The following is a 27,543-nucleotide window of genomic DNA, read 5'->3' on the forward strand; positions in this document are numbered from 1 at the left end:
GGAGGACGGGGTGATGTCCCATTTGGAAACTGGGATTACATTAGTTGGGTTTATCCTGTTTTTTCTTGCATGATGGAGGGATGCTTCAGGAAAACCTTGGCAATCACTGAAGCAGGGATTGATGCTGATTCATTCTGACACTGTGACATATTATTTTGTTGCTTTTTGGTTACTTTTGTAATTTTAAAAATTTTAATAAAATATTTTAAACTTTGCTACAATTAAATTTTCCCCTTACACTTGTCTGGAGCTAAGAGGGATGTTGGATAGCTGCAGCAAACATGAAAATGATGATGCCTCTAGAAACCGAATCTGAATGAAGGAGCTGTGCAGATGAAACACTTCCGATGCTTGCGCTGAATGACAAATGTCACTTTGGGGGCGCGAAAGTCAAGTGGCAAGACAGGGGGAAAGACTGACCTGGGCAGGCAGCTTCGGGAAATCCCATTTGCTCACACGAGCCAGTATCAGAGGAGCTGGATGCTGTTAGACAAGAGAGGTCTGGAGAGTGATGGGAAGAGGGCCTGGGAAAGCACCTAGAAAGATGGAAAAAAACTCAAAAGTGCTGTCCTGGGGATGTGTGGCAGGGATCATGCCAGCCCCTGTGCTCCCTGCATCACTTTAGAACTCGACGAGGGAAGGCAGTGATACAAGTGAAAACTGCAGCAGAAAGGAAACTCATGCACCTTGCAGTTGATTTTCTTGCAACTTGCAACGAAGCTGTAGCGCAGGAGGCCTGCGACGTTGGACGTCCACGTGGGTAACCGAGACTTCCCCGCTACCGCCAGTCGGGGCTGGCTTGAGAAGGGGAGAGAACTCCCCTCCCCGTGAGGCGAGCCCCGGTGCGCGGGGAGGGGGCGGGCTCCCACCCGGGAGCGGGTCGGGACCGCCCGGCAGTGAGGGTCCCGGCCGGGCGCCCGCCGGCAGATGATGCCCCGCTCCAGGTCTCCCCGAATGGCTCCGGCGGCCGAGGGAGGGGGGAGAGGCGGCGGAGGGCCGGGCTTGCAGCACATGGGGAGGGGGCGCCGCCAGCGCTAGCCCGGGCCGCGCCGCGCCGCGCCGGCCCCGCCGCCTCCCCGGCGGCATGGGAGGAGAGGGGAGCGCGGCAGGGAGCCGCCCGCCGGGCCCGGGCATTGGCGGCGGCGCAGCAGCGCTGGCAGCGGCGGGGCCGGGAGCCGCCGGCCGCCGAGGGGAGGGGTCCGGCTCCGTGCGGTCGCGGCGGAGCCGGCGCTGCGGCAGCAGCAGGCGCGGCGGGGCGGAAGTCCTTTGTTGCAGCCGCGGCGGCAGCAGCAGCAGCAGCGGCGGCGGCGGGAGCGGCGCGGGCAGTTCCCCTTCGGCGGCGGCCGCTTCCCCGCGCAGCGGGTAAGCGGGGCTGCGCGCCCCTCCGCGCCGTGTCTGGGGGCTGCCGCCGGGCGCTGGGGAGGGGGGAGGCGGGAGGCGGCGCGGCGGCCGCAGCTCCGCCGGCGGCGGGAGGTGGGAAGTGCCGAGCGGCGCCGGCCGCGGCATGGCCCGGCATGGCCCGCCATAGTGGCGCGGGGGGAGCGGCGCTGCCAGGTAGGGGCTTTCCAGCAGCGGCCGGTCCCTGGCGAGCGGCCGCCGCCGTGACCTTGCGCCAGGCGGCCTGCCACGGCGCGGCACGGCGCGGTACGGCGCGGCACGGAGCGGCGCGGCACGGTATGGTACGGCGCGGTGCAGCACGGCGCCGCCCGGGCTGCGCGGGGGCCGAGCGGTGGCGGCGCCGCGGCGGCGGCTCCGGCGCGGTTGTCCCGCGTTGCGCGCAGCCGGGCGGGTGCGCTCCACCTGCGGAGTGGCGGCGGGAGGAAGGGGGCGCGGGCGCGGCTCCCGGCGGCGGGGCCCGGCGGAAGCGGGCGGGGGGATGCCGGGGCTGTCGGCGGGGAGCCGCGCCGAGAAACGAGAAGCGGCCTAGGGAGGTGCGGAGGCGCGGGGCCAGGAAGGGCACGGCGCTGCCCTGCTCGCTGCGGGCTGGGAGTCACGTTAAACATCCCCGGGGCCGTTATCGCCGGCGAGCCCTGTCCCCCCGGCACAGCCCAGCGGGTCCGGGCCCTGCTCCCTCTGTTCCGAAAACAAAACAAAACTTCGAGCGAGTTGCAGGAGTTGAACGAAGAACCGAGTGGAGCTGCAGCCTGGAGGGAATGCTCCACCCTGCCAGGCAGCAGACTTGGGTTTCACTCGGGGCTGGCAGTGCCCAGGATCGCCTTGGAGGCGGCTGGAAAGGAAAGGGAATAGTTTTGTCACATAAAAACAAGCCTTGTGTTGCTCTGGGAGCAGTGTCGCAAGTCTCGTCCCCCAAAGGACAGAAAGGTAGCAGAAGGAGCAGAGGGGACTGAAAACGTTGTGGGTTTGGGCCCAGGGTTTTATTCTTTTCCATTTTTCAGGATTTTTTGTAACTGAGACTCTCAAGTTAGGCCTATTTGTCAGCTGGTAGATGAGTGCTGGTTTCTTTTGACACGTAGGCATTGGTAAATTGATAGCATGGGTTGGATGCTGTGTAATATTTGGTATTTACTGCCAGCTTATGTCATTTGCTTGCATTATTTTCCTTGCACTAGAGTATTGCAAGCACATACTGCAGATCTATCCGGGGCTGCAACAGTGTGGTGTTCCTTAGGCATTTAATTACATTAAACAAACATTCCTTTAATTAAAGGTGTTTGTTTAACATTCCTCATTACAGCTCTTGGAAAAACCCACACAGCAGCCATGAGCAGGGGGCATGCGGGCTTCTCATTTTTGCCAAATTACAACTTAAGCTTTCATGGTGAGCGGGGGAGAGGTGTTAAGACCATCTGGCCGTGGGGAAAACTGGCCAAACACGAACGGTTGCAGCGCTGGCAGAGATTTTCTTAGCAGCAGCACACCAAGTTGACAAGAGAGATTTTTCGGTGGCTAGCCAGAAAACCTGAGGAGGAACAAGTCGTATTAGTTGCACTCTGCTGCTGTTCGAGGTAGCAGTGAACCAACAGGCACCAGGAGTGTGTGTGTGTTCACAGACTGCTGCAGGAGGATGTTGGTAACGAAGACATGGGTTGGTGCGGCGTGGGAAGCTGCGAGAAGTAATAGAAGCCCCTTCCTCCTTGTAGCCGGAACATTTTGTGTGGAATAAGATCACAGATGCTTCAGCTCTGCTTGCACAAGTCTTGTCTTCATCATGCTCAACTGGTGTTGTCACTGGCACAGGAATTTGCAGCAATTACATTGAGTGCTCATACCAACCGGTGATTTCAGTTTTTAGATGCTTTCTTACTTGAATGTGTTAATTGCTTCTTTCACAGATTTCCACTGTTGCTGACTGGAGAGCCCTGAAAGTCCAGGATGCACAAAACCTTAGTAGTTACTTACCATCTGTGAGGAAACAAAATAGCTGTTCAGAATTGAGATAATGGAAGTTTCCTGATAAAAATTCCAGTGTCCTTTCCCTTAGTTGTTACAGCTGGACCTCTCACTAGAGTCCTTCCAGACCTCGCACACATGTAGCGTGAGAAGCCATGTGTGCATTTTTCAGTTTGACCAGTGGTTCCCAGTGGTTGGGTTATCCTGCCCGCCCTCTGCTTGGGCGCAGTATACACCACCACGTGGAGAGTTCTGCTGTAGACCCAGCTTGTGCGCACAATAGCTGACATAATCTGCATGAAGACCATCTATATCCTCAGATTTGTCTTGTAATTTTTTCTTCATGCATGCTGTGCCACTGCAAAACTCTCTCTTAGCTGGCTGTTGCTTTTTTCCCCCCATATTAAAGTTGTTTCATTGGATGGAGTACTTTAGTGGCTTTATCTTTTTTATGTGCTGCAGGTAAAATGTGAAGCATTTAAGACCAGAAATATGTAGCTGGACCTGTGTATCACAAGTTACTGTGCTTCATTCATATGCATCCAGCAAGTTGTTATGCCAAAGTGCAACTTGTATGTAACCAGGGATGCTTTCCTGGAAGGTACACGTATCTTCATTTGAGGGTCACAAGAGTGACCACCAAGATGCCTCTTGAAAGCTCTTGAAAGAGCATGGAAAAGGCTTGTCTTTCTGCTATGAGGCATAAATGGGGTGTCATAATTCTTTCCCCACTAATTGTTTCTTTTAAACATATTATTACCTTGTTGCCTGACAGCTTTTTACGACTGTAAAGGTGTCAGATAAAAGATAACTGTGACTTTCTAGAGTAATACTCTGTGGCTAGCAAGTTAGTTTAAAAGGCTGTGCAAGCTCTCTCTGGTACTTGTACTCCATAGATCTGAAGTTTTTTGAGATGAGGCTTTAGTGCAAACTCTTTTATTTTCTTAATTTATTCACCAGTGGTTTTCTGACACCTTATTCCTTTTCTTTAGAGGAGTGTTCTTACCTAAGAGCATGCAATACATCTTAATTCTCAATTAGCAACTGAGAAACTTGCTAAACTTTGGCTAAATTTTTTAATTAATAACTTGCTAAATTTTGACAGCCCTTTCTCATTTGTGGACATGGATGCTGAATAAGCTGAGAACTGCCTGTTGAGTTGGGGATCCACAGCTCGTGGTTCAGGGCTTTGGAGCATCTTACCTTTCCCCAGTTCAGTAGCGTGAGTGTCAGCTGAAACTTGTTTCTATACGTTGGCCACAAGTCTGTTTAAAATGGGTTAATTCAGCCATCAGGATGTGTCTGAAGATGAGTATCTACTTCATTGGAAATGGCTTCACAACTAGCACACTTGAAGGCAGCTGATTGGAAGGGCTATGGGAGGAGGATAAATTATACATTCAGTCCTTTGTAGCCTGAATAATGGAGCTTAATTAGATTTTCCCTTGCATTACATGGAATTCCCATAATTGTTTTAATTCATGATCAAGGCTACGCTTGCAGTGCAAACTGCGTCTTGCCCATTCCTGCTGTTGAGGTGGTCACCTGGCCCCAAGGTCTTTGCTGTTTCTGCAACATTAGTGTAAACTGAGGCGCCTTCTTAGACTACGCAGTACACGGTGGCTTCCTGTTAAGTATGTCCAGTTAAACTTGGAGCCTGCCAACAGCTCCATGGTCAGTGCACTAGCTGAACACCTAAGCTTTCCAGGCTTCACATGGAGAATTCAGACATGTTGCGTACAGTTTCCTCTTGAGCATCTGGGTGCTGTTGTTTAGGAACCCAGGCTCTGTGGTGGATCTGACCCACAAAGGCAAATTAACTCTTTAGGGAGGAGAGTTCTTTGGAACCCGTGCCACGTGGGATATACGGTATCAGACTGGAGTGGGGAATTTGCTTTCTGGTGCCTGTGTGCTTGTGTCTTTGGATAACTGGGCGTTGTTTTCTTGAGGTTTTCCAGTCTTATTTTCTATTAGCACCAAATTCTCCACTCATGTATTATACTTTTGTCCAGCCTGCTCTTGGTTTCCAAAGAAAAGCAGCCAGTAACTGAGCATGTAAGTGCTCTGTTTTGCTGGCTCAGCAGTGGAAATGCTGGGTTTTGAAAACCACTTACTAATTTTAGGAGCCAAAAGACTCCTAAGTTCTGAACCTTGTGGTATGTCTTTTTTAAAGACAGCAAAGTTAGCAAAAGAACTTTACCAGTTCTTTGCTTTAGTACTTTTTTGCTTATTTAGTTTTAAAACATCTCAGAAAAATTTGAGTGTGAGGAAATGAAAAAAAAGCAACCCACATGGGGCTGTAGTAAATACCTGTTCTTTCTTGTTAGCAGACTTCTAAACAGCATGTTTGGTTAGTGTAATAGTGCATATAACCGTGTTCATGGTAACATCTGACTAGCAGTAGTATCTGAGAACTTACTCAGAAGAAAATACCTGGTGGCAGACAGACAGCTTGAATCAGAGCGTGTCAGTGTGAAAAATAAACATGTATTAGGAAAATAAAATGCCTGTAGAGACTTTAAATTTGAAAATCAGAGTAATCACACCTGACTCAAATATCTTCACTTTTCATTTCAGATGCTTTTCTAGCCGATTTTTTCAGAACATCTTTGCAGTGTTCACTGTTGCTTACACTGTGGCCCATTGCTGTATTCAATGCACAAATCGATCACGGCTGAAGGTGGAGTTACTCGTGTTCCTTGTGGATGTGGGCTGTTTGTGCCTACAGTATTCAGGTGCTTCACAAAGTCAGTGTGCTATCCACTGGGCAAGTGGCTGGCCTCTCTCCTGTTTTTGAAATAGAAGAGAAGGTCAAAAATACTTGCAAATTTTGGATTGACAAATTTGCCCGTGTAAATCTTAAATTTTCCAAGATACTCAGTGATTAATACATACAGATGATAGCTCCCATTGGCCTCAGTTGATGTCAATAATGTTTCACTGTGTGAGTAAACTGGACATCCAAAAAATGCAAGCCAGGCAACTGTAAAAAAAAAGGCTGAAATGACCTGTTCTGGCAATGATGGTGATGGGATGCTCTTCTCCAAGGCAGTGTTCATTGCTGTGAGAGTCTCCTTTTTGTCCTCCACTCTCATTTGCTTCACATCTCTGAGTGCGGTGCCGAATGAGCAGTCCCCTTTCAGCTCAGCACTCTGCTCAGAGGCCCAGCGGGCCTCTCCCTGCTTTCTCCATTAACACAGGCTTTCCCTCACATTCTTACATTTCCCAATCTCCCTGCATTTTCACCAAGTCCTCTTCTGGGCCTGGCTCTCGTCACCCAGAACCATGCATCTTCTTGCCTGTGGGGTGAGCTCCCACCTTGCAGCAGCGCAGCTGGGCCGGAACCCGGCTGGGAGGAATGGGACAGAGTAGTTGCAGGAGCAGGCCATGTCTCATTGTGGAGCTTTTTATGTCCTTGGCTGCGTCAGGAGGAGCGTGGCCAGCAGGGCGAAGGAGGTGATCCAACGCCTCTACTCTGCTGTGCTGAGGCTCCACCTGGAGTACTGCACTCAGCTCTGGGCCTGCAACATAAGGACATGGAACTGTTGGAACAAGTCCAGAGGAGGGCCACGAGGATGATCAGGGGACTGGAGCACCTCCCGTATGAAGACAGGCTGAGGAAGTTGGGGCTGTTCAGCCTGGAGAGGAGAAGGCTGCGTGGAGACCTCATAGCAGCCTTCCAGTATCTGAAGGGGGCCTATAGGGATGCTAGGGAGGGACTTCTTGTCAGGGACTGTAGTGAAATGACAAGGGGTGGTGGGTTTAAAATAAAACAGAGGAAGTTCAGGTTAGGTATAAGGAGGAAGTTCTTTACTGTGAGGGTGGTGAGGCACTGGAACAGGCTGCGCAAGGAAGTTGTGAATGCTCCATCCCTGGCAGTGTTTAAGGCCTGGTTGGAAGGAGCCTTGAGCAACCTGTTCTAGTGGAAGGTGTCCCTGCCCGTGGCAGGGTGTAGGAGCAAGATTATTTTAAGGTCCTTTCCAACCCAAACCATTCTATGATTCTCCATCCAGCTACCAGGAGGGATGCTAAAACCCATCAGTGAGTTGTGGTACAGAGCAATCTCCAGCAAGCCCTGCTGTGACTTTGTGGAGGTGACACATAGAATCATGGAGTGGTTTGGGTTTGCATGAGCCTTTAAAGGCCATTTAATCCAACCTCCCTGCAATGAGCAGGACATCTTGAACTAGATGAGGTTGCTCAGAGCTCCATCCAGCCTAGCCTGTGAGGGATGAGGCATCTACCACCTCTCTGGAAAACGTGTGCCAGTGTTTCACCACCCTCATAATAAAATCTTTATTCCTTGTATATAGTTTGTATCTACCCTTTTGGAGTTTAAACCCATGGCAGAGCTCTGCACAAAAGGAGGGTTTCCTCATGGGTGGGGTGGCTCGGGCAGGCCCCTATGTACAGAGGAGCTGCAAGAGGGTTAAATGTTCTCAGTGAGGCTGTAAGCTGAAACTTTAGTAACTAACAAAAGTCTTAAGTGTGAACAAACTGATAATTTCTGTCTTCTTCCTGTCAAGCTTATAGCTTGGCCAGATTCAGGCAGATTTTTATACCGTGACAATGTAGCCAAGTTGTAGCACTATGAAGTCTCTCTTCAAAGATTTTGGAAAAGAAACTTTTTTAAAAGAAAAAGAAATAATGAAATAATAGATGAAAGCTTTTTCCTAGCGTCATTTTTGGACCCATTTTGGCTGAAATTTTCTGTGAAGGAAAAAAAAAAGAACGGATCAGTCCAAAGCAGACAATTCCAAGGGGAAGTTTTGCCTTTGCTGATTGAAATATGTTGAAGTTTTAAATAGCCCAACACAGGCTGTCATAGTGGGAAGTGTTGGCAGCTGTAAGTATATAGTTACATCCAGCAGGTTAATACAGCATCCAGAGGGAGGATGCCAATGCTTTCATTAACATAAATAACTTCAAACACTCTCTATTTTAATACCTATGTGTAGTACTACTGCAGGAGAGCCTGGGTATCTGAGCACCTTGCTATCCTGGCCACGTGACCTCATGCTCCAGCTGGCTTTTTCCAGAGCAGTGGCTGGAGGTGGGCATTGCCAGTGGCTCGTTCTTGCATACTGGGACTTGTGCTGAAGGCTCTGCAAGAGTTCCCCTGCCAAAAGGAGAATATATTTCACCTTTTTCAAAGAAGGAGGAAACGTCATAAATTCTGATGAGTTTGCATACTGTCACTCCAGTAGCTGCCAGATCCTTCCCACCATTTGGAAATGCAAGTGTGTGCACATAGTTTGTGACCTTCTTTTTGGTCCAGCCTTGCTGCTTGTACTGCTGTTTTGCTGTTGGAGGATGTGATGGAGTACTTTCAGTGTAGGGCAAAAAAAAAACCTGTATAAAATTTGCCACTTTATGAGGATGAGGAGATTAAAACGAGCTGCCCTGAGCCTTTGCTTGTCTTGATGGCAGTTCATCCCAAGAGGCCTGTGGTGCCTTAGACTGCATCTTTTCACTTTTGGTTTTCACTCTTATAATGTGGAAGTTAAAGTCAATTCTTTGTCATTATGCAGCTGCTGCTCTTAACACTTGATACAGTATACTGAGTTGCATGTAAGCATCTAATGAATTACCTCAAATCCAAAAAAAGCACTTGGAAGAATACTAAGTGCACTTTTATTATTACTTGGTGTTGAGAGCTTTGCTGGGTTTCACAGAAACACCCAAATATGCCCAGTGACTTAGACTATAATCAGTTTCTGTAGAAAAGGTGTGAAGTTGTTTCAGAGGTTATCCTACTTTGAAAGCCACCCTTGTGCAAGTCATTAAGAAAGCCATTACATTCATTCCATGCCGTGAGTTATATTTCTGCAGGGACCACCATTGGGCCAAACTGGTCAGAGAATTATTATTGGCAGGGTGCTTGCCCTGAGTTCTGGGTGTTGAGAGGATTGGGTTGAGAGCAGAGGAGCACAGCTGCCATGCAGATGCTCATTGTCTCACTGTAGTTCAACCCAAGTCATAAGGCTCCTGTTGCCAGACAAGGTCTTGTGCTGATGGTGATCCGTAGGTAGTGCTATATGAGTAGTCAGCAGGGTATATTACCAAGTGGGATGAGAATGTTCTTGTCTTGAGAGCCTGAGCATGTTTCTTCCATGGCAGTCCTTCATGGAATGAAGAATGGTGACTTAACATTAGGTTTGCTACTAAACAAGCCAGTCAACACCTATGACTTGCAAATTCAGTACTAGTTTTGGAATTTAATTTCTCCACCTGTTTCTCAGCCTCTAGGAGATGTAAGCTGTTAGGGGAAAAAGAATAGGGAGCATTTGTGTGTGTATTTTGTTTAAATTTTGGACAGTTGAAAATATTGAGTTATCAAATGCCATTTAATGTATGCTGTTTGCTAGCCTATACATTATTTGTACAGATCTCTTACAGTTTGCATTCTTTGCAATAACCTTGCAAAATGTTAAGAATGCTCATTACTGCTTTAGGTTTTTCATTTCAGTTAGGGCATTGTTCATACTCTCTTTTGGGTTCTCTCCTCCCTCCCTGTGCAGTTAGTATAATTATGTATGCAGGTGAAGGTTTTCCAAAGTAAGTAACTGCGCTTGAAGTTTATCTTCTGTAAATCACATGCACACCTTCTCTGTATAATACATTTCTTCTGGATGTTTTTGTTAACATAAATCAGTATTTTCCTCTTTTCTCTTGAGGACAAATTAGCCCTTTCACCTACAGCAACCGTCAGCACTCATAGGCCTTTCCCTCTAGTCTTTGTCAAGGCTTCATTTCACCATGGCCTCACCTCTGCTTTGCTAGCTTTCGCAGTTCTCCGTTGTGAAGTTTTCCTTTGTCTGGTCTCCCATCTACGTGTTTTGGTTATATTACAGTACTCTGAACGAGTGGTTTTAAAAGCAGTTGGAGGCACAGCATGCACCACTTCCTGCCTCTGTGCAGTCTGTGTGGTTGTCACGCAGCTAGCCTGGTCACCATCTGCAGCGGGCTTGTACGTGGGACGTGCCACCACAGCTGGACTGCCCTCCACTTCTGAGAATGCCTTTGAGTTTGCAGTTCCTGGTTTGCAAGATGCTTTGCAGATAAGGTTGAAACTGTCCCTGAGCTGCCCCAAAGAGCAAAAGCTCGTGGATGCAGCTTGTGTGGATGCAGCTTGTGTGGATGCTCGGCTGATGATTCTTCTCAGGTTCCTTTAATGGGGAGGGAAAGACTGGTTACGAACTATGTGTTCTATATGTTGTATCATATGCCCATTGGACTGATGGGTGAAAAATGGAAGATGAGACTGAAGAGTGGTTATTTACCTCACAAGGTAAGCTTACTTTTTGAGAGTCAGCTTACCTTGTGTAGGTGTTGTCTTTAGGCCATCTTACAGAAGTCTGCCCTGTGAAGTTTTTGAAGTTCTGCATTCAGAATTCATATCTGAAAATCATGGCTGCAGGACTTTGAGATGTATTTGCTAATTTATATTTTAGCAGTGTTGCTCTGATTGACATGTGCAGTGGTGATGTTTATTAGTTTACTAGTCTCGTAAGTCTAGTGGTGAGAGCGTGGAGTTACAGGTGTTTTCACTGGCATCAATATTTGTAAGTAGCTACCAGTGAAGATCTCCAGACAGGAAGCTGAACCAAAACCAGTGTGAGAATAGGAGGACCTAGAGAGGAAAAAGATGGCAGTTCCCCCCTCCGTTTAAGTAGGTTTTGTTTTTGTGCTCGTGATCTAAAAGATGTCTTCTTCTTTATGCAGGGCTATAATTGAAGTACAAGATGGCAAGAACCAGCCACAGCAACTATGTCCTTCAGCAGCTAAACAACCAAAGAGAGTGGGGCTTTCTGTGCGACTGCTGTATTGCTATCGATGATATTTATTTTCAAGCACACAAAGCAGTCCTTGCTGCGTGCAGCTCCTATTTTAGGATGTTTTTTATGAACCATCAACACACTACAGCCCAGCTGAATCTAAGCAACATGAAGATTAGCGCTGAATGCTTTGATCTTATTTTACAGTTCATGTATTTAGGAAAAATTATGACAGCTCCCACCAATTTTGAGCAGTTTAAAGTGGCCATGAACTATTTACAGTTATATAATGTACCTGAATGTCTAGAAGATATACAGGATACAGACTCATCTGGTTTAAAATGTTCATCTTCTGCTTCTAGCACCCAGAATAGCAAAATGATATTTGGCGTGAGAATGTATGAAGACACGCTTGGCAGAAATGGCAGCGAAGCAAACAGGTGGGGCATGGAGCCGCCAAGTTCAACAGTAAATACATCCCATAACAAAGAGCCTGATGAGGAAGCTTTGCAACTAAGCAGCTTCCCCGAACAACTGTTTGATGTCTGCAAAAAAAGCACCACGTCCAAATTCTCTCACACAAAAGAGCGTGTGTCCCACTCACGCCGCTTTGGAAGAAGCTTCACCTGCGACAGCTGCGGGTTTAGTTTTAGCTGTGAAAAGCTACTGGATGAGCATGTGTTAACGTGCACTAACAGGCATTCCTACCAAAGTGCCAGGTACTACAGTACTGAAAAAATCGACTTTAATGAAAAGGACTCTACTTCTAAAGTTATCTCCACGCAAACAGAAAAATACAAGGGGGACTCGAGCCAAGCAGCGGACGATTCTTCGTCTCCTGTGTCAAACGTCACGAGCAGAAAAAGCAGCACAGTTGCCTCCGAGACATCAGGTGAAGAAGGAAGTAGAGCCTCTGAGAGGAAGAGGATTGTTATCAAGATGGAACCAGAGGACAATCCTGCTGATGAACTGAAGGATTTTAATATTATTAAGGTGACAGATAAAGACTGCAATGAGTCCTCTGACAATGATGACCTAGATGATGAACAGGAAGAGCCGCTTTACAGGTATTATGTTGAGGAAGAGATGAGAGAGAAGAGAAGTGCTCGGAGGACGTTAAAACCCCGTTTATCCATGGATGAGGATGAAAGAAAGTGCTTGAAAAGTCCACGCCACCTTAACAGGAAGGCTCCTTCAGTTCAGGAAGACGTGGAGAATGCTCCCTGTGAACTTTGTGGGTTAACGATCACCGAGGAAGATTTGTCCTCTCATTATTTATCCAAACACATAGAAAATATATGTGCTTGTGGCAAGTGTGGTCAAATACTGGTCAAAGGCAAGCAGTTACAAGATCATGCGCAGACGTGTGGAGAACCCCAGGATCTGACCATGAATGGTATCAGAAATTCTGAGGAGAAAATGGACTTAGAAGAAAACCCTGAAGAGCAGTCGGAAATAAGGGACATGATGTTTGCAGAGATGCTGGAGGACTTCAGGGACAGTCACTTCCCAATGAACAGCCTTCAAAAAAAACAATTATACAAGCATTCAGCCTGTCCTTTCCGATGCCCTAATTGCGGTCAGCGTTTTGAAACTGAAAACCTTGCGGTTGAACATATGTCAAACTGCCTGGAGCAAGATCTGTTCAAGAACTCCATGATGGAAGAGAACGAGAGGGATCACAGACGTAAGCATTTCTGCAATCTTTGTGGGAAAGGATTTTATCAGCGTTGCCACTTGCGGGAACACTATACCGTTCATACCAAGGAAAAACAGTTTGTTTGTCAGACATGTGGGAAGCAGTTCTTAAGAGAGCGCCAGTTGCGGCTCCACAATGATATGCACAAAGGCATGGCCAGGTATGTCTGTTCCATTTGTGATCAAGGAAACTTCCGAAAACATGACCATGTACGGCATATGATATCTCACTTATCAGCTGGAGAGACTATATGCCAGGTCTGCTTTCAGATATTCCCAAATAATGAGCAACTGGAGCAGCACATGGATGTTCATCTGTATACATGTGGAGTATGTGGAGCAAAATTTAATTTGAGGAAAGATATGAGATCTCACTATAATGCCAAGCATTTGAAAAGAACATAAGCGTAAATACTGTTAAAGCATTAAGTTGGCAGCAGAGAGAACACCAAAGCAAGGCATACAGTATAGTACAGAAAAAAAAAAAAAAAAAAAAAGAAAATAGGTCTCTTTTTATATTATTTTTTTTAAGACCCTCCTAACCATAGGCGTCTATTTAGGCTCATTAAGTATATAGCTTTGAAAAGCATCATGTGTTTAATTATTACATTTTCACTGTTTCCTAATATAAGTTTCTGTTCTTAATTTTATTGTTTTACTAAGTAGATATACAAATCATTATTTTTAAACTGTAGATTAAAAGCACAATGTTACCCCTTCACTGACTGCTATTAAACAGTTCTCGGATCCATTTCCGTAAGATGAGTGCTTTAATATTTCCATGTGTTGTTTCTTCATGTGCAAATTTTAGATCACAGCCATTAATGTGCAAGAGCATAATTGTAATTGTTCTTAATCCCCAAATTCATTTTCAAAATGACAAAAAGATGCTAAGAAATAATCCTTTGCTCTCTGTCTGTAAGGGCAGAGCTGGCTGTCCTGGTCCTCTGCTTCTTGGCTTTGCTGGAAGGTGCATCCCAGGAGTGAGAGCACGTAGGCTCAGTTAAACCTTGGAGATTTGAATTGGTGTATGCAAAGGGAAAGGGAGTTAATGCCTGTTGGGATACCCGAGGAGTTCCCAGCAGAGTGGTCGTTTTCAAGACTTGAAGTCCTAGCAGAACTGTACAAGTGATGTTGGCATTTCTTTTACTATCTGTACCTGTGTGGGTATATATAACCTGCTTATCCTACTATACAAGGGAAGAGTGGCTGTGGTGAATTGCTAGGAATGCAGAATGGCAATATGCATTGAAGACTCTCTTTTTCAGCCTAGCTGTAAATGGTGCCTTGCTGCTTGTGTTGTGAAGTTAAAAGTGGGATGGATGGGCGTGAAGATAGTCCCATTGCTTGGGCGGGGAGGGGAAGGGGGAGTGTGGCTCATGTGAACCTTAGTCTTTTTGTTTCGTGTTTTCATGATACGTTCTGAATGTTCTGGTTTTCAACAGGAATATAACAAGACTGCAGAGTTTGCTTAATAAATGTAAAGACATTTTATGCCTTTTAAGATTCCTTTCTGATTCTAGTATAGCCCTCATCTGTGTAGGTTGTCTCTTAATTGAATTTAAAAATCCTACTAAGTACCAGCTGACATCAGTTCAGTGAGGCAGTTTGGCCTTTGAGAGAATGACTGGCTTTGACTCTTAGGCACCAGCTGTCTCAATGTTTGTTAAGTGTGTGATTTTTAATGGGGGGAGGACAGGATCCTGATATGTAATGGTGGAGAAAACTATTAAAAAATAAAACCTTGCAGTACTTTCTCCCAGCAGATTTTACTTTATCAGAGAGGTCAGTAATGCTATTTCCTAGAGAGGGAGGAAAGCAATTTAGATCACCAATTAAGGCAGTTGGACTAGATGATTGTTATAGGTCCCTTCCAACTGAAATACTCTATTCTGTCACCTCACATGCCAGTGGTGGGGTTGAGAATAGGAGCCAGGGCTTTGAGTCTAGTCCAGGGCTTTCATGTGCTTGTCACTGTCAGAGTTGAGTTTTGATCCCTTGTTGTTTCTTGGGGATTATGCGGGAGATTACGATGGGTATTGAGCTGTAATGTTAGGCTTGTTAGAGAAATTAATACAGTTCAGAGTCTCCACTGTAACTATTTAAATCGGTATAAGTCACCTTGCATTTATTCAGTTCTAAACATGCATTTGAATTTCTCTTGGTTGGTAGATGTGTTTGTTTCTGCACTGATGGAGAAAGGACCCTGCTGCCAGATCTCAGTCCTGTGCCAGCAGCTGGCTCCCTGGGCTGTGACTGCTTCAGGTGCAGTTCAGGCCTTTAGCTAGTTTTGCCCTAACTGCTCAGTCCTGCGTTTTCTTGTATGATGATGAAGTCAACCAAGTCCTGAATAATCCTGGGGCCAAAAAGACTATGGACATGAATGTACTGCAACATTTCAATTAATTCAGAGCTGCACCCTCAGAATTTATTCCACGTTCCCCATCCCAACCCGGACTAAAACTCAGTGTGTAAGAGATCACATAAGCAGGATGGGTATTTTAATTCTTTTTAGCACTGGAATCAGTGTTAAGGTGACTGTAAGATCTTAAAAAGACAAAATAGTTAAATATAATGATCATCTTAAAGATGAACTAGTTAATCAAGTGCTGTAGCGGAAGAGTTCAGAGGGGGCTAATACACCTCACATGACAGTTCTCTGACATGCATGTTATCCCTTATGGTACCAGCTATGTCTGGATTGGGAAATGCTGCCAAGGAAAGTGAGGGAAAACTGGGAGGTGCTGGGGGAGTTGGCAGAAGGTTCTTGTGGCACTTGGAGAGTGGGAAGGCTGAGTGGGAGAGGAGATCCTGAGTGGGATGGAGTGGCAAAGTCTGGAGGGGCAGGATTAGAGCTGTGCAATGGGAAGCAAATCCCAAAGGTGGCATGGAGGGGGCAGTTGAAGGAACAGATGAAACGTCCTGTAGACCAGAGTGAGAATGACTCAGCCTGGCTGGGGGAGCTGTCAGCCCCGGTGATTAGCTCACTACTGCACACTCAAATTGCACACCAAGTACAGCCAGCTCCTATGCTGGGGAAGGGCTGTGGTGGCGCAGCAAAGACTGAATTAAAGACTTCATTTAAAAGGAGGAGTTGACCTCTGCGAACTAAAAGATTGTTCCTCAATACAGTGAAGGGCTAAAGGTGATTTATGGATACTCCTGCTCAGGGTCAGGAGCCCTTGTTTACAGTGTATTAGCCTGAACTTGACTCAAAAACGTTTCAGAAAAAAGTGACTTCCCAGTGTAAGTAGACCCGACAACTACAGAAGTTAAATGGATGAACTGGGAATGATGGTATTTATGTGTACTAACTTTATAAACACCCCTGAATACCTTTGTTTTCAATTATAAGTTGTGTTGTAGTAGCCTTTCAAAAGAAAGTTTGTTAAACCTTTCTAAATGAACTTGAATTACTGTTTTTCCTGTTCTTGTGAAACAAAACAGAGTGCCTTGGAGTTCACGTGTATGCATGTCCATGGTAGGGCTCAAAAAGGGCATAAATTGCACTTCAGGGAGCTTAAGAGTGGATCTACTTGTATGTAAGCAGAAAAAAAGCAGAAAGTAGCTTGAAAAATTATCACGGGGAATATAGGAGAGCAAATCAAAGGTACTAAGGCATAAAGAGGATAGCCTGGCTTGCAAACAGACGGGGAGAGTGTTTATGGTGAGGTGTAAAAGTATGGGGGGGGAACAGCATGGGACTATTGAAGAAAAGGCCCGGAGTTACAGAAGGAATTTGGCTGTTGTGAAGGGGGAAAGGGGTGGGTGCTGAGGCAGTCTGAGGCTGCTCACTCTTGACGACAGGGGTGTTCTCCCCAGAATGGGACATCTGCAGGAGAGTGAAATGACTGTGTTTCAGCACTCCTATCATGATAGAATCATAGAATAGTTAGGGTTGGAAAGGACCTCAAGATCATCTAGTTCCAGCATTGGTTGCTGTACAGACAGAGCAAAAGCAGACCTGGAAGAAAAAAAAACACCAACAAAACAATTGCAGTTATGATATCTTAGAAATGTTACTGTTACTTGAAAGATAGTGAAGGGCAGCAAACAATACTTCATTTAGACTTCTGTTTCCTCTAACAAATTTGTACTATATCATCATAGCATAGTTCCTTTGCGTCTCCTTACTACACTACGTGGTCTGTTAAGAGTGTCAAAGCACTTGATCTTTGAGAGTGGAGGTTTAAGCATACCACGCTGCACAAGGCACAGCCAGAAATACCAGCTGGATGTTCTGACTTACGTTTTTAAGTGATCTATTCTTTTTGGAGGACCTCTCTATGTTCTGTTGTTCTCCTAACTCTGGCAGTGGTGTGGGCTGCAACCCTGAAAATCATTTGTAAATAGCCAGCCTAGCTCTTAGCTTTCAGGGTTTACTGAAAGTTAAGAAGAGGGAATTCATGAAGACCTGCGATGAGCTTCAGAATGCCACAAATGCTGTTACACTTCTTTTTCAGTTTCAGAGGAAATGTTTACATGTATTTGTAAATGCTTATTGGCAACTTTTGAGTTCAAAGAGTACTTCCATTTGTGTATGATACTTGTAGCCAACAGGTCTGTGGAGAAATTTTGATTTGAATAGATTAGAATATCAGAATTCTACAAATTTATGCTTTTATTAGGAGACTTTTCTATTTAACAGGTTAATGGAGAAAAGTTCAGCATACTTTTTATTCAAAGCGCTAGACAGGAAATGTACTGCCCAATATATTAAAAATACATTGTTATAAAAGTAACTACACTATTGTATTTTAACTTACTAGTGCTAAAGTATCACGAGTATCTCAGCCGCTGGTGAGGATGTTAAGTTTGCTCCTCAAGGCAGTGCCACCTTGAGCCCTGGTAGCTCCTTACTCCTTCCCCACCTCGTTTCAGCTCTCATAGCCCTTGTGTGCCACCCTCTCCATTGTCAAAAGCACATATTTAGGTAGCTTCACAATGAACTGAATCAAACAATGGACAAGTTCCCCGCTGTGCTTTCCTCTCCGGCTCTATGTCAGATTTAGTGCTAGCACAATAGAAGGGGTGACTTGAGGGGAGAGTGGGGAGAGGGCTCGTTTGCTTAAACCAGCTGTGCCAGCACTCAAAGTACATCCTGAGCTTAACTTGGTCTCTGTCTTCCCCAAGCATCCTTGTGGAAGCTGAACTCTTACATTCATCTCCTATTTCCTGATAAGGTAAAAAGGCAGCCCAGCCTCTTACGTACAAATGAGACACAACTATGCTATCTGCCCTCTTTACAAGAACTGGATACCCTCCTGTGTTCAGTTCATCCCTCAAATATGGTCTGGAGCTTTCTTAACCTTTCTTGAAACAGACTATGTGGCATTCCACGCTACTGGGTTCTTGTAGTTGGCCTGGCCTAAGGCCAGGAATGAGCTGGGCCCCTTGTCCAGCCGAACACCAGGACTGGCTCCCACCTTCCTCTGGTCTTTGTGCCCTCCAGCTGTGGGCCCAGATGCAGCTGTGCTGCTCACATGCTTGGCAGCTGGACCCCTGCTTTCCTCCCTTGCCACTCACAACATGCACTTCGCTGGGTCTTGCAATAAGAGGGGCAGTCATCTCCTTTCTGAACTAATATTGAACACTCAGGACAATTCCTTAAGGAGATGCTGGCACTATCTGTTACATCCACATGTGCCTGCTTCTGACTTCTAAGAGATTTCTAATCTGAAAGGGTTGAAAATCAAATACTTTGATTTCCCTAATTCTCAGCTGGTTTGATGCTTGTCACAGACCTACAGGACAAAACATCTCTAATTTCACTTCGTAAAAATCTGTTGAAGGCTAGAAATTAGGAACATGTTTGTAAAAGCTGACTTTTCTGTAGTTCTCAGTTTTCTGTGTTTTCTTTCAACTTCCAAAAAACTCCTAAAATATTGCTGTGCAGTGTAGTCTCAAGATGTGTTACTAGGTTGAGATTTTGAAGGGGGGAGATGCCAAGGACATGTTTTATAAATTAAGTGTCTTCTGCTACTTCTAGTCACTTCTACAATGCTGGAATTAATTGTGATTCTATTTATTTATTTTTTTTCATGCAGAAAGACAAATCTTAATTTGGTACAGTGCCACAGAGCTCATGACTCAAGAGTCAGTTCATCATGACTATAAATATTCAGCCCTGAGACAAACAGCCCATGTTCCTTGTCATGTACTTGAATGACCAGTGACAACTTTACAAGAGAAATGCTACCAGATTTTTCTTTGGGTCATTTTTGCCCTCAAATGTCTTGTAGTTTTGTTTTTTTGTTCTGGTTTGGGTTTTAAGTTAACAAGGAAAACAGTGACGTGCCTCATGCTTTTAGAGAAACTATTTTCAGTAATTCGTGCATAGTCCGTATATATATGTAGTTGAAAATATGTTTTTAAAGTTTTGTATTAATATATTTCAGGGAACAGAATTATGAGATGAGAAATAGGCAGATAGTCCAAGGTCAGATTTTGACTAAGTGGTTTTGCATAGCTACCGTGGCACACCTTACCCCAAGAACCTAGAATTTCAGAAGTGGTCAGTATCTTTTCTCTTGCAAGAAAACAGAAAAGTTTTAATCCTGTTCTGGGCCTTCTGGCATAATAAAACCATGGTAAATCTTCCTGCAGCTACAACCACAAGAACAATGCAGCATCTAGCATTTCTTATGGGAGAAAAAAAAATAATTAGCTCTTCCAGAGCTGTTCAAGAACTTCCCTCTCTGGTGAAATCCTAGTGTTGCTGTTGTTTTCACTCAAACTCAGCTGTGATTTGCATCAGTTGGAGATTTTGGGGTGTAGGTTTTTTTTGGTTGCAAATCAGAGATGATCTCAGTACATCTGTGGTTTTGTAGACATCCCAAGACTCCTGATAGGGAATGAGAAGACAGCTGTTGGAGGCTGTGTGCATTGTGGGACATCCACTGGAAATCAGGACTGTCTGCAAGCCCTTGGTTTCGCAACCTGTCTGTAAGGGAAAGTGCCACCAGTGTCAGCAATTGCCACTGTCTCTGCAGCAGCAGCGTTGCCAACATGAAAGATGTAAAAATCAGTCTTCTCCCGTATCTTCTCCCCCATCTCCCTTGATGACAAAGCTGCTATTTAAAAACTTCATCCTTCTGGCTCTTCTGTTTGCCTTGTGTTACTCTGAAATGGGAAGATGCGCTTTCTTCCTATTTTAAAGCAGTGACGAGAGCTAAGAACTTGCCTTTTCCAATAGTTCTCGCATGTTCAATTGAACCTACACAACTCAATAATAATCTACCCTCTCCTCTTTTAGATAATCATCCCACTATATTGGGGATGGTCACCAGAGGGACTTCAGCTTCTAACTCCCCAGAAAACGGATGGGAGAAATAATATAATGTCCTTCTCTCCATGGCAAAAGCCCCAAGACCATAAAAGTTTGTTGGAAATGCAGATATGCTGGCTAAAAAAAAAAGGAGTTTGCTGAATACCAGATTCCTTTTGGTTTTGGCAATAGATACACCAGATACTTCCGGTATCAGTTACACTCTTTCCTTTTACACAAGTCATTATGAGAGCATTTATTCAGGATGCTAAAGACAGTGCCTGTTTCCTCCCTGCCTATGGGGTTCCTATTGGTACCTGCTGGTAGAGCCCCAGCTGCCAAACTACTTAGGTCTGGGTTTCTGGCCATTGGTCATTTAACTACTTACACAAAGTGGAAACAAGAGATGAAATCTAGAATATCCCTCTTTCAGGACAGATACAGTAGTATTATAGAGGAAATACAGGGTAGGATCCCTTAGAACAGATGAAGAAATTGTCCTAGTATGTCCCACAGCCCAGGAGAGAGCTTGGATCTCTGGGCTGCTCTGCTATCAAGTAGATTAAATATAATTTGTATACACTTATATATGCTGCCAAACATGACACTGGCACAGTCTGCATGCCTGAAGTATAAGAATGAGCCCCACCTAGTCTGCTTTCAGACAGCGTTGTGTTTCACTTAGATTTTAAAGGCTGTGGCTAACATGGTCAGTTCTGCCAGAAAAGACAGAGATCCTGATGATAAGTAACTTAGAAACTGAAAAATAAGCTGCTTAATACACAAAAAATCTTACCGTAATTATTATAGGTCCTTCAACTTCAGTTTGCTGGGCAAAGAGTTAAACAGTTCAAAAGCAGTTTCCTTTGGAGAATGTTTATTTGATCAAGCTCAGCGTGGCTTAGACCCCAAATAGAAATACTAGTTTCAAACAGAGCAGTACTATGAAAGTAGGAATAGTCTGTGGCCTTCCAGACCTCACAGGCTATGTTGGTTTGTTACCCAGAGTCAAAACAAAGATGTCCCTTAAAACACATATACATTAACTCAGTGTATTTTACACACCATAATCTTTTATTTCAGATCTGCTTTTCTCCCCAGTCACTGGGGCTCTGCCAAAGTTACTGAGATCCTGGATGAACTATAGACTGCTCAGTAAAAAGCTGTATGGTATGACTGGGCCACCAGAGCTATTTAGATCATTAGAGAACAGGCTTTAAGTGCTACTGCTCCTGTTTGCTAAGCTTGAAGTATTTAATTCTTCAGATTTTGGAACTGTGCTTATCTTTGCCTCTTGATACCCTTTACATTGCAGAAAGCAGGGTAAGGAAGAACCCAGCGGGTGCTTCTCTTAAATGGAACCTGGGAGATCTTGTTAGCTGTGGGATGTTCTTTTTATAATTTTTTTTCAGCTGTTTGAATCTTAAGACTTCTAATAAATGCACTAAGAATTAAAAAAGCATTATTAATACATGATGAGATCAATCACATAATGTAACAGTCAAACTGATGCAGAAGCTATTAGTACAGGAACTTTGTATCATGCCAGATCTGGAGAGTTATCTTTGATCTGTCTCCAGATCCTCCTTTTATTTGTAAACATACAGCTAATCACAGACTTCCTCTGACTTTTATGAGTGAAAGAAACTGCATCCTTTGTAGTATCTCTGAAGAGCTTTAACTTTGCAGATGTTCATGATTTGTGTGATGGGGAGGTATGAGCTCCATCTGGTGGATAACTGGAAACATGCATATTTCCATTTAAAAAGCTAAACGTTTCCACAGTTGAGCAGAGTTTACTGTGTGAAGAGTGAAGCAGATCCTCTTGCAGCTGTGCATTCCTTAAACAGCTTCTGTTTTCAGGGTATCGAGAGGATTTTAGAGTCTGGGAGGAGGGCACAACATTCTACCTGTAGTCTATCTTACTGTGGGCTAAAAGCTGTTACCAGTGCCAGCAGTTCTTGGGTGTTCACAGTTCTGCATGTACACTATACCACCACAGCTGGCACTGGTTTACAGTATTTTTGCAGTCTCATCGGAAAAATGTTATTTAATATTCATAGGCAACCTACCTTCCCACATTCAGAGGTGGTCCCACACAGCGTAGTTGGTGTATATGAGGGTGGTGGTGTCAAGAAGCTCAAGTCACGCCGTGTGAGCTATGTATGATCTGCAAATGACAGAGATCTTTGTAAAATGCAGGCTGGCATCTTGATAGCAGTGTTAAACACTGATCTTGCCTGGGGAAAAGTAATGTTTACATGCATACTGTAGTTAGAATACCTTTTTTTTTTTTTCTCCTTTGTTAGTTTACAAACAAAAAAAAAAGGCATTTCCTGACCTTTGAGCTAGCCAGGTAAAAGCTACTTCGAGATAACAGCATCAGCCCAATTAATTCCCCTCAGAGATTTGAAGAAAGTAGTAGGTAGACACACGAACTTGCTGCCAGAACTAGCAGTACTTTGAAGCTAGCAGTTTGCCCAAGACCTGCATGTTCACATCACCCTCCTGTCACGAAACAAAAGTAATTTGTCCCAGGTTGCTTTTTTGCCTACCATGAAGTATGTGACATGATACAGAGAGCAAATAAAATATACAGTCAGTTGTGGACCTGGCATATGCCGTGAGGGCCTGGCCACATGTCACGCAGGGTATGTTATAATGCATGCTGAAGTGTGGAGCACCGCTCCTAAGGCTTTCCTCTCAAAGGTGTGCCAGCAAATTTAGCCCTGAGCTGGTCTTGAGGATGCTCTAGCAGGTAAGTAATGCAGACAGCTGATAAACCTGGCTTATGTGCAGCTTTGAAGCTTTTCCTCCTCTGCAGTGTAGACACAGCTACTTGGTCCAGGCTGCCATAGTGCACATAGACACAGCAAGTGTAGGTTAGTCAGAAGCGGGACAGTTGCGTATTTGTACAACATAATTTATATATCCAGAGAAAGCAGTTGGTGCACCAACAAAAAAAACGCTGGGGATTGTCTTTAGAAGTTACATCCGCATGTTTCTAATTTCTTGACTGTTCGTGTCAGATACAGAGCTGTTCATATTTGTTATAAATTAGTTTGGTCAAAAGAGATTTATGGGAATTGTAGATGTTTATATCATTTATCTGCATTTAACAAAAAAAAAACCAAAACACAACAAACACAACCCAAAACCCAGAGGCAAATATGAAGCAGTAATAAGTACTCCAGAGTAAGGGGGGTTCTAAGCTATGAGAAATCCAGGCTGAGAAGTAACAGTCATGCAATTTTTCGAGTATCCACTAAGCTAAGTCATAAACCACTGCTGGATAGTAAAGAGAAGTTTTTCTTCAGCAAATCTTTAGCTGTTTTGCAAATGGAAGGCAAAGGAGAAAAGAACAAACAAAAGCTTCTGAAACAAGGTCAAAACAGGTTGAAGGTTAAATTATGTTTTGTTAGGGTAGGGGCTTAAGGAAATTAACTGTATGGCTTTTAAACAGAGTTCCTGATTGTGGTAGGTGCTCTGAATAGAACTGAAGGATGGGTATTTGGAGCAAAACCACACCATAGTGAGGTGGGAGGGACCACATCATGCTAGCAAATACAGTACTGGAGTGTGGGCTTCTGACTTTTAATATTTTTTTTGCATTTCTTTTCTGCATGGCAGTAGTGAAATAGGGACTTCTAAGCTTCTGAACAACTGAGAGAACCAGGTTTGGAGAAGACATGAGGAAGAACTGGTCGTCAAAAGATTTCATAAAAACTCAGAACTGCGTGTGCCAGATCTGAATTGGCACCACCTTTCCTTTTTTTGACATACTGCAGCAGTCGCAAAAGGCACCAAAACAGTCAAATTAGAACTTGCAGTAAAAGTTCTGTTGGACTTCTCTCTGTATGATAAAACTTACCTCCTTGTGACTATTATTTACACCTGTTAAAAACAGATCTGAAGACTCCTTTCATGGAGCAGACAGCCAAAAGAGGCAGATGCCAGGTGTTAAGGGCTGCACGAAATGAGTTTGCAGAATTTGCTATTCACATGTTGGAGTACTCCTTTTCTGAAATAAGGCTTCTTAGAGTTTCTGTCAAAAACTGCTTAGATTTTTTTAGTTCAAACATTAGAAGTATATACTTATGTACAATGCTAAACTTATCATGTGTTAAAAAAAAAGAAATGAAAAAAAAAAAGTATGAGGTGAAAAAGAAAAATCTTAAAAGCAGAGGAAGGGCAGGATGGTGAGAAAGATCCAGCTGACCTGATTCCCCTGCTGCCACGATCATCATTTGCAAGCTGAAGCGGACCTTCCATGAAGCACAGTGCTTGTATGTGGATAGTAAAGAAATGGTGCTCTGGTCTTATTACAAGAATGGTGAAAAATTTTTACCAACAAGGAGATCAGTAAATGTGAAATCATCTTCACAGGGCACAGGGTGCACATTGTTCTGGAGCTAAGCCTTGCAAAACCTGTCTTGAAGAAGAGAATCAGGCATTCATGTTCAGATTTAAGCATTTTTTATGCATTTTTATGCATTTTTTATAATGTTTACAGCTAAAGTAATGGGGGGGGGGGGGGGGAGCCCTAACCAAAAAACCAAGGCAGTAAATGTTTCAATTTAGGGCCAGCATGGATTAAAAAAATATTTGTTTCCCCCAGACAGCAATGGATCAGATTGAGATCCATAAGCAGACTAAACATGCTGATCTATATTCTGCTATAGTTATGCATCTTACTAATTCTACTCATGACTATAAAAGGATGTTTCATTGTTCAGTATAACTGTTATCTCAAGAAGAGTCTGTCTATAATTTTATATATAATTGGCATAATTTTCATTACTGTTGTTATGAAGTGTGTAAAATACTGTCTGTATTGCAGCTTGTATAGGGCATGTGTCTGTGCTTGCTTTACTCTTTTTGAGTTTATAAAGTTGCTATACAAATGCAAGAAAAGATGTTCAGATATTTTTGAATGTGGTTGCTTAATCTAATTACACAGCCCCAAACATTTCAGCATATAGATGTTGAAAGTATCAGCTCTATTAACACATAACACCTTGAACATTAATGTAGGCATTTTAAAAGCCTTCAGTACAATACTGGAATGCTGATGCTTCTTCCAAGTAGCTGTGCTGGAGCAAAGGGGAAGATGGTGACTATCTGGGCAAAGCCAGATCCCACTGGGGATTCTGCAGGGAGAAGGCACAATATAGCTGGCAACTCTAATAGAAAATGGGGTGTCCTTGCCCTAGAGAACAGGAAGGACCTTTACAGTAAGACCACCGTGAAGCAGAGGAGAAAAGGGCATTATGTTTACAGCATCACCTAAAGACAGGCCTTCAACAGTATACTAAGCGTAGAACATCTAGAACAGGCTGTGACTGTTCTGTAACTTAGCAATTATTTGTAGTCTATGTAGAGTATTGCTGAAGACATTCCAGGTTAGTTTTCATCATCTTTAAAGCTTATTCTGTGCTTTGATACAGTATCTCTAATAAAATATTCTTACAAATCTGCTTATTATTTTCATTTAATTCCACCTGATACCTGAGTTAATAACAGTCCTGACAACAGGGTGAAGTTCCGGTTACCACCTGTTTCATCTGCTCCTGCATTTTTCCCATTCACCTGCTAAGAATGACAAGGAAAACTGAGATGAGTAAAAAACATAATCATAGGAATGAGAAAATAAAGAGAAATTTTTACTGCTGCTACAGTTCAGTTATTCTAAACATTCTTTAAGCATTTAAGTTAATCTGAGCAATTAATCAAATTATATTGATCTCTGAGTATGAAGTATTGGTCTTTGCCTGTGTTTACAGTACACTATTTCCCTTAAGACTTACAATAACTGTAGTTTACAGTTATTGCCAATAATTACAGTATGTTGTTTAACCCCATTCACACCTGTTCTAGACAAAATGATCTGTTTTCATTTATTCACCCCCTGGACCATGCAGAGTATCCTTTTAGTATCTTCAAACAAGACTAAGTAGAGTTTGACTTCAAGTATACCATAAGGTAAGATCGGAATTCAGAATAATCCTGGCAAGGTGCAGATGAGACCTGAAAACATAAGATGTTACTTAATAGGAACTAGAAACAACTGCTAGATGGAATCATTAGCTGTGAAAGTACAGGAACAATTGCTTAATTTCATAGAAGCATACAATGGTTTGTGTTGAAGGGACCTTAAAGACCACCCAGTTCTAAACCCCCTGCCATGGGTAAGGACACCTTCCACTAGACCAGGTTGCTCCAAGCCCTGTCCAACCTGGCTTTGAACACTTACAGGGTTGGGGCAACCACAGCTTCTCTGGGCAACCTGTTCCAATGTCTCACCACCCTCACAGTAAAGAAATTCCCAATATCTCATCTAAATCTACCCTTTCAATTTCCATTGCAAAGAATAAATGTGTTATTTTGGATCAAATCCTGCAAATTAGTCTGGAGCATCATGCTGTTGCAAATAAGGGTAAAACCTAAATGTCTAAACTGGAGTATAATCTGCTCCTTCAGAACTTCTAAGGCATGAGCTAGTAACATCTCCAGTTTTGATTATGCACTTGAAGAGTTAAGATACAAGATGCACGCAGAGAATCCAGAAGAAAGCAATGAGAATGTCTAGAAGCTGAGAAAACTTTGCCTTTGAGCACAGATTGAATGATTTTAGGTCATCTTACAGAAAAGATGATAAAAGGGAAACATGGGTTTTTTCATATATATAAAAGAATAAAATCACTTTTTCTCATACAACTGACAGAGGAAAAAAATTAAATTGCAAGAAAGAAGATTTTAATGAGACACAAAATGAGACTAATCTTACTAAGGTCCTTTTCTGATCTGATTCTATTATTGCTTGCAAACTATCTGCTTTAAAGTCCCTTATTTATTACTGTCAGTAGAGCTGGTACTGACTGCAAAGAAAAGGAGGCCACAGTTCTAGGAAAGTAAAGAACCAACTGCCTAAAATGCACAGCACACCAGTTCATCTGGTTAGCACTAGTGATACTAACCCCAGCTTTTAATCATGCCTCTGTAACTGTCAGAAGTCTATGTAAATAAATGTGTTTTAAAACCACTTAATTATAAAATAATTATTCCTTGAAACATCAAGCATTAGTTTAATCAGTGTTGACAACTTCCATGATTTTATTGAGTCTAATCAATCTGAAGCAGCTTAGTTTTTGTTGTGAGATGGTGTAATCAGCTATTTTATTTAATTTTTAAAAACTTAGCTCTGCAGATTACATGGAAAATCCTGAAAGTGTAATCTGACCATATGCTAAAGATTAAAAAGCCAGAAGGTAAATAAAGCCGTGTGTGTTTTTTAAGCTCGTAATTTTAAACTAGGTTTATAATTTTAGGCGATCTGACTCATGATTTTTGAGCTCCTTGTTTGGCAATACGAAATTACCCTGCCCTATATTCTGCTGTTCTGAGTATGTCCATATTAGTGATCATGCAGTTGTGTAATCTGCCAAAACC

At 43.7% G+C, this 27,543-nt stretch overlaps 1 protein-coding gene across 11 annotated transcripts; it reads left to right on the forward strand.

Annotated features, from left to right (window-relative positions):
• Window positions 1-449: 449 nt before the first annotated feature.
• Window positions 450-25,571, forward strand: ZBTB1 (zinc finger and BTB domain containing 1). Of its 11 annotated transcripts, none has more exons than XM_065683210.1 (3): window positions 1,079-1,362; window positions 11,077-12,816; window positions 23,725-25,571. In XM_065683210.1, the coding sequence occupies exons 2-3, from the start codon at window positions 11,097-11,099 to the stop codon at window positions 23,733-23,735; spliced, it is 1,731 nt and encodes a 576-aa protein (XP_065539282.1). In that variant the 5' UTR covers window positions 1,079-1,362; window positions 11,077-11,096; the 3' UTR covers window positions 23,736-25,571. The 11 variants fall into 11 exon arrangements, with proteins under 11 accessions (XP_065539277.1, XP_065539279.1, XP_065539274.1 ...); XM_065683208.1 differs by having other exon boundaries at window positions 1,080-1,362; window positions 11,077-12,988; XM_065683201.1 differs by lacking the exons at window positions 1,079-1,362; window positions 23,725-25,571 and adding exons at window positions 1,477-1,674; window positions 3,012-3,236 and having other exon boundaries at window positions 11,077-13,578.
• The last annotated feature ends 1,972 nt before the right edge of the window (window positions 25,572-27,543 follow it).

The sequence above is a fragment of the Lathamus discolor genome, chromosome 6, assembly GCF_037157495.1.
Source record: "Lathamus discolor isolate bLatDis1 chromosome 6, bLatDis1.hap1, whole genome shotgun sequence".
Lineage (NCBI taxonomy): Eukaryota > Metazoa > Chordata > Aves > Psittaciformes > Psittacidae > Lathamus > Lathamus discolor.

Excerpts from the sequence above, each read along its gene's own strand:
- ZBTB1 (XM_065683205.1), top strand. The coding sequence starts at position 11,097 with ATGGCAAGAACCAGCCACAGCAACTATGTCCTTCAGCAGCTAAACAAC.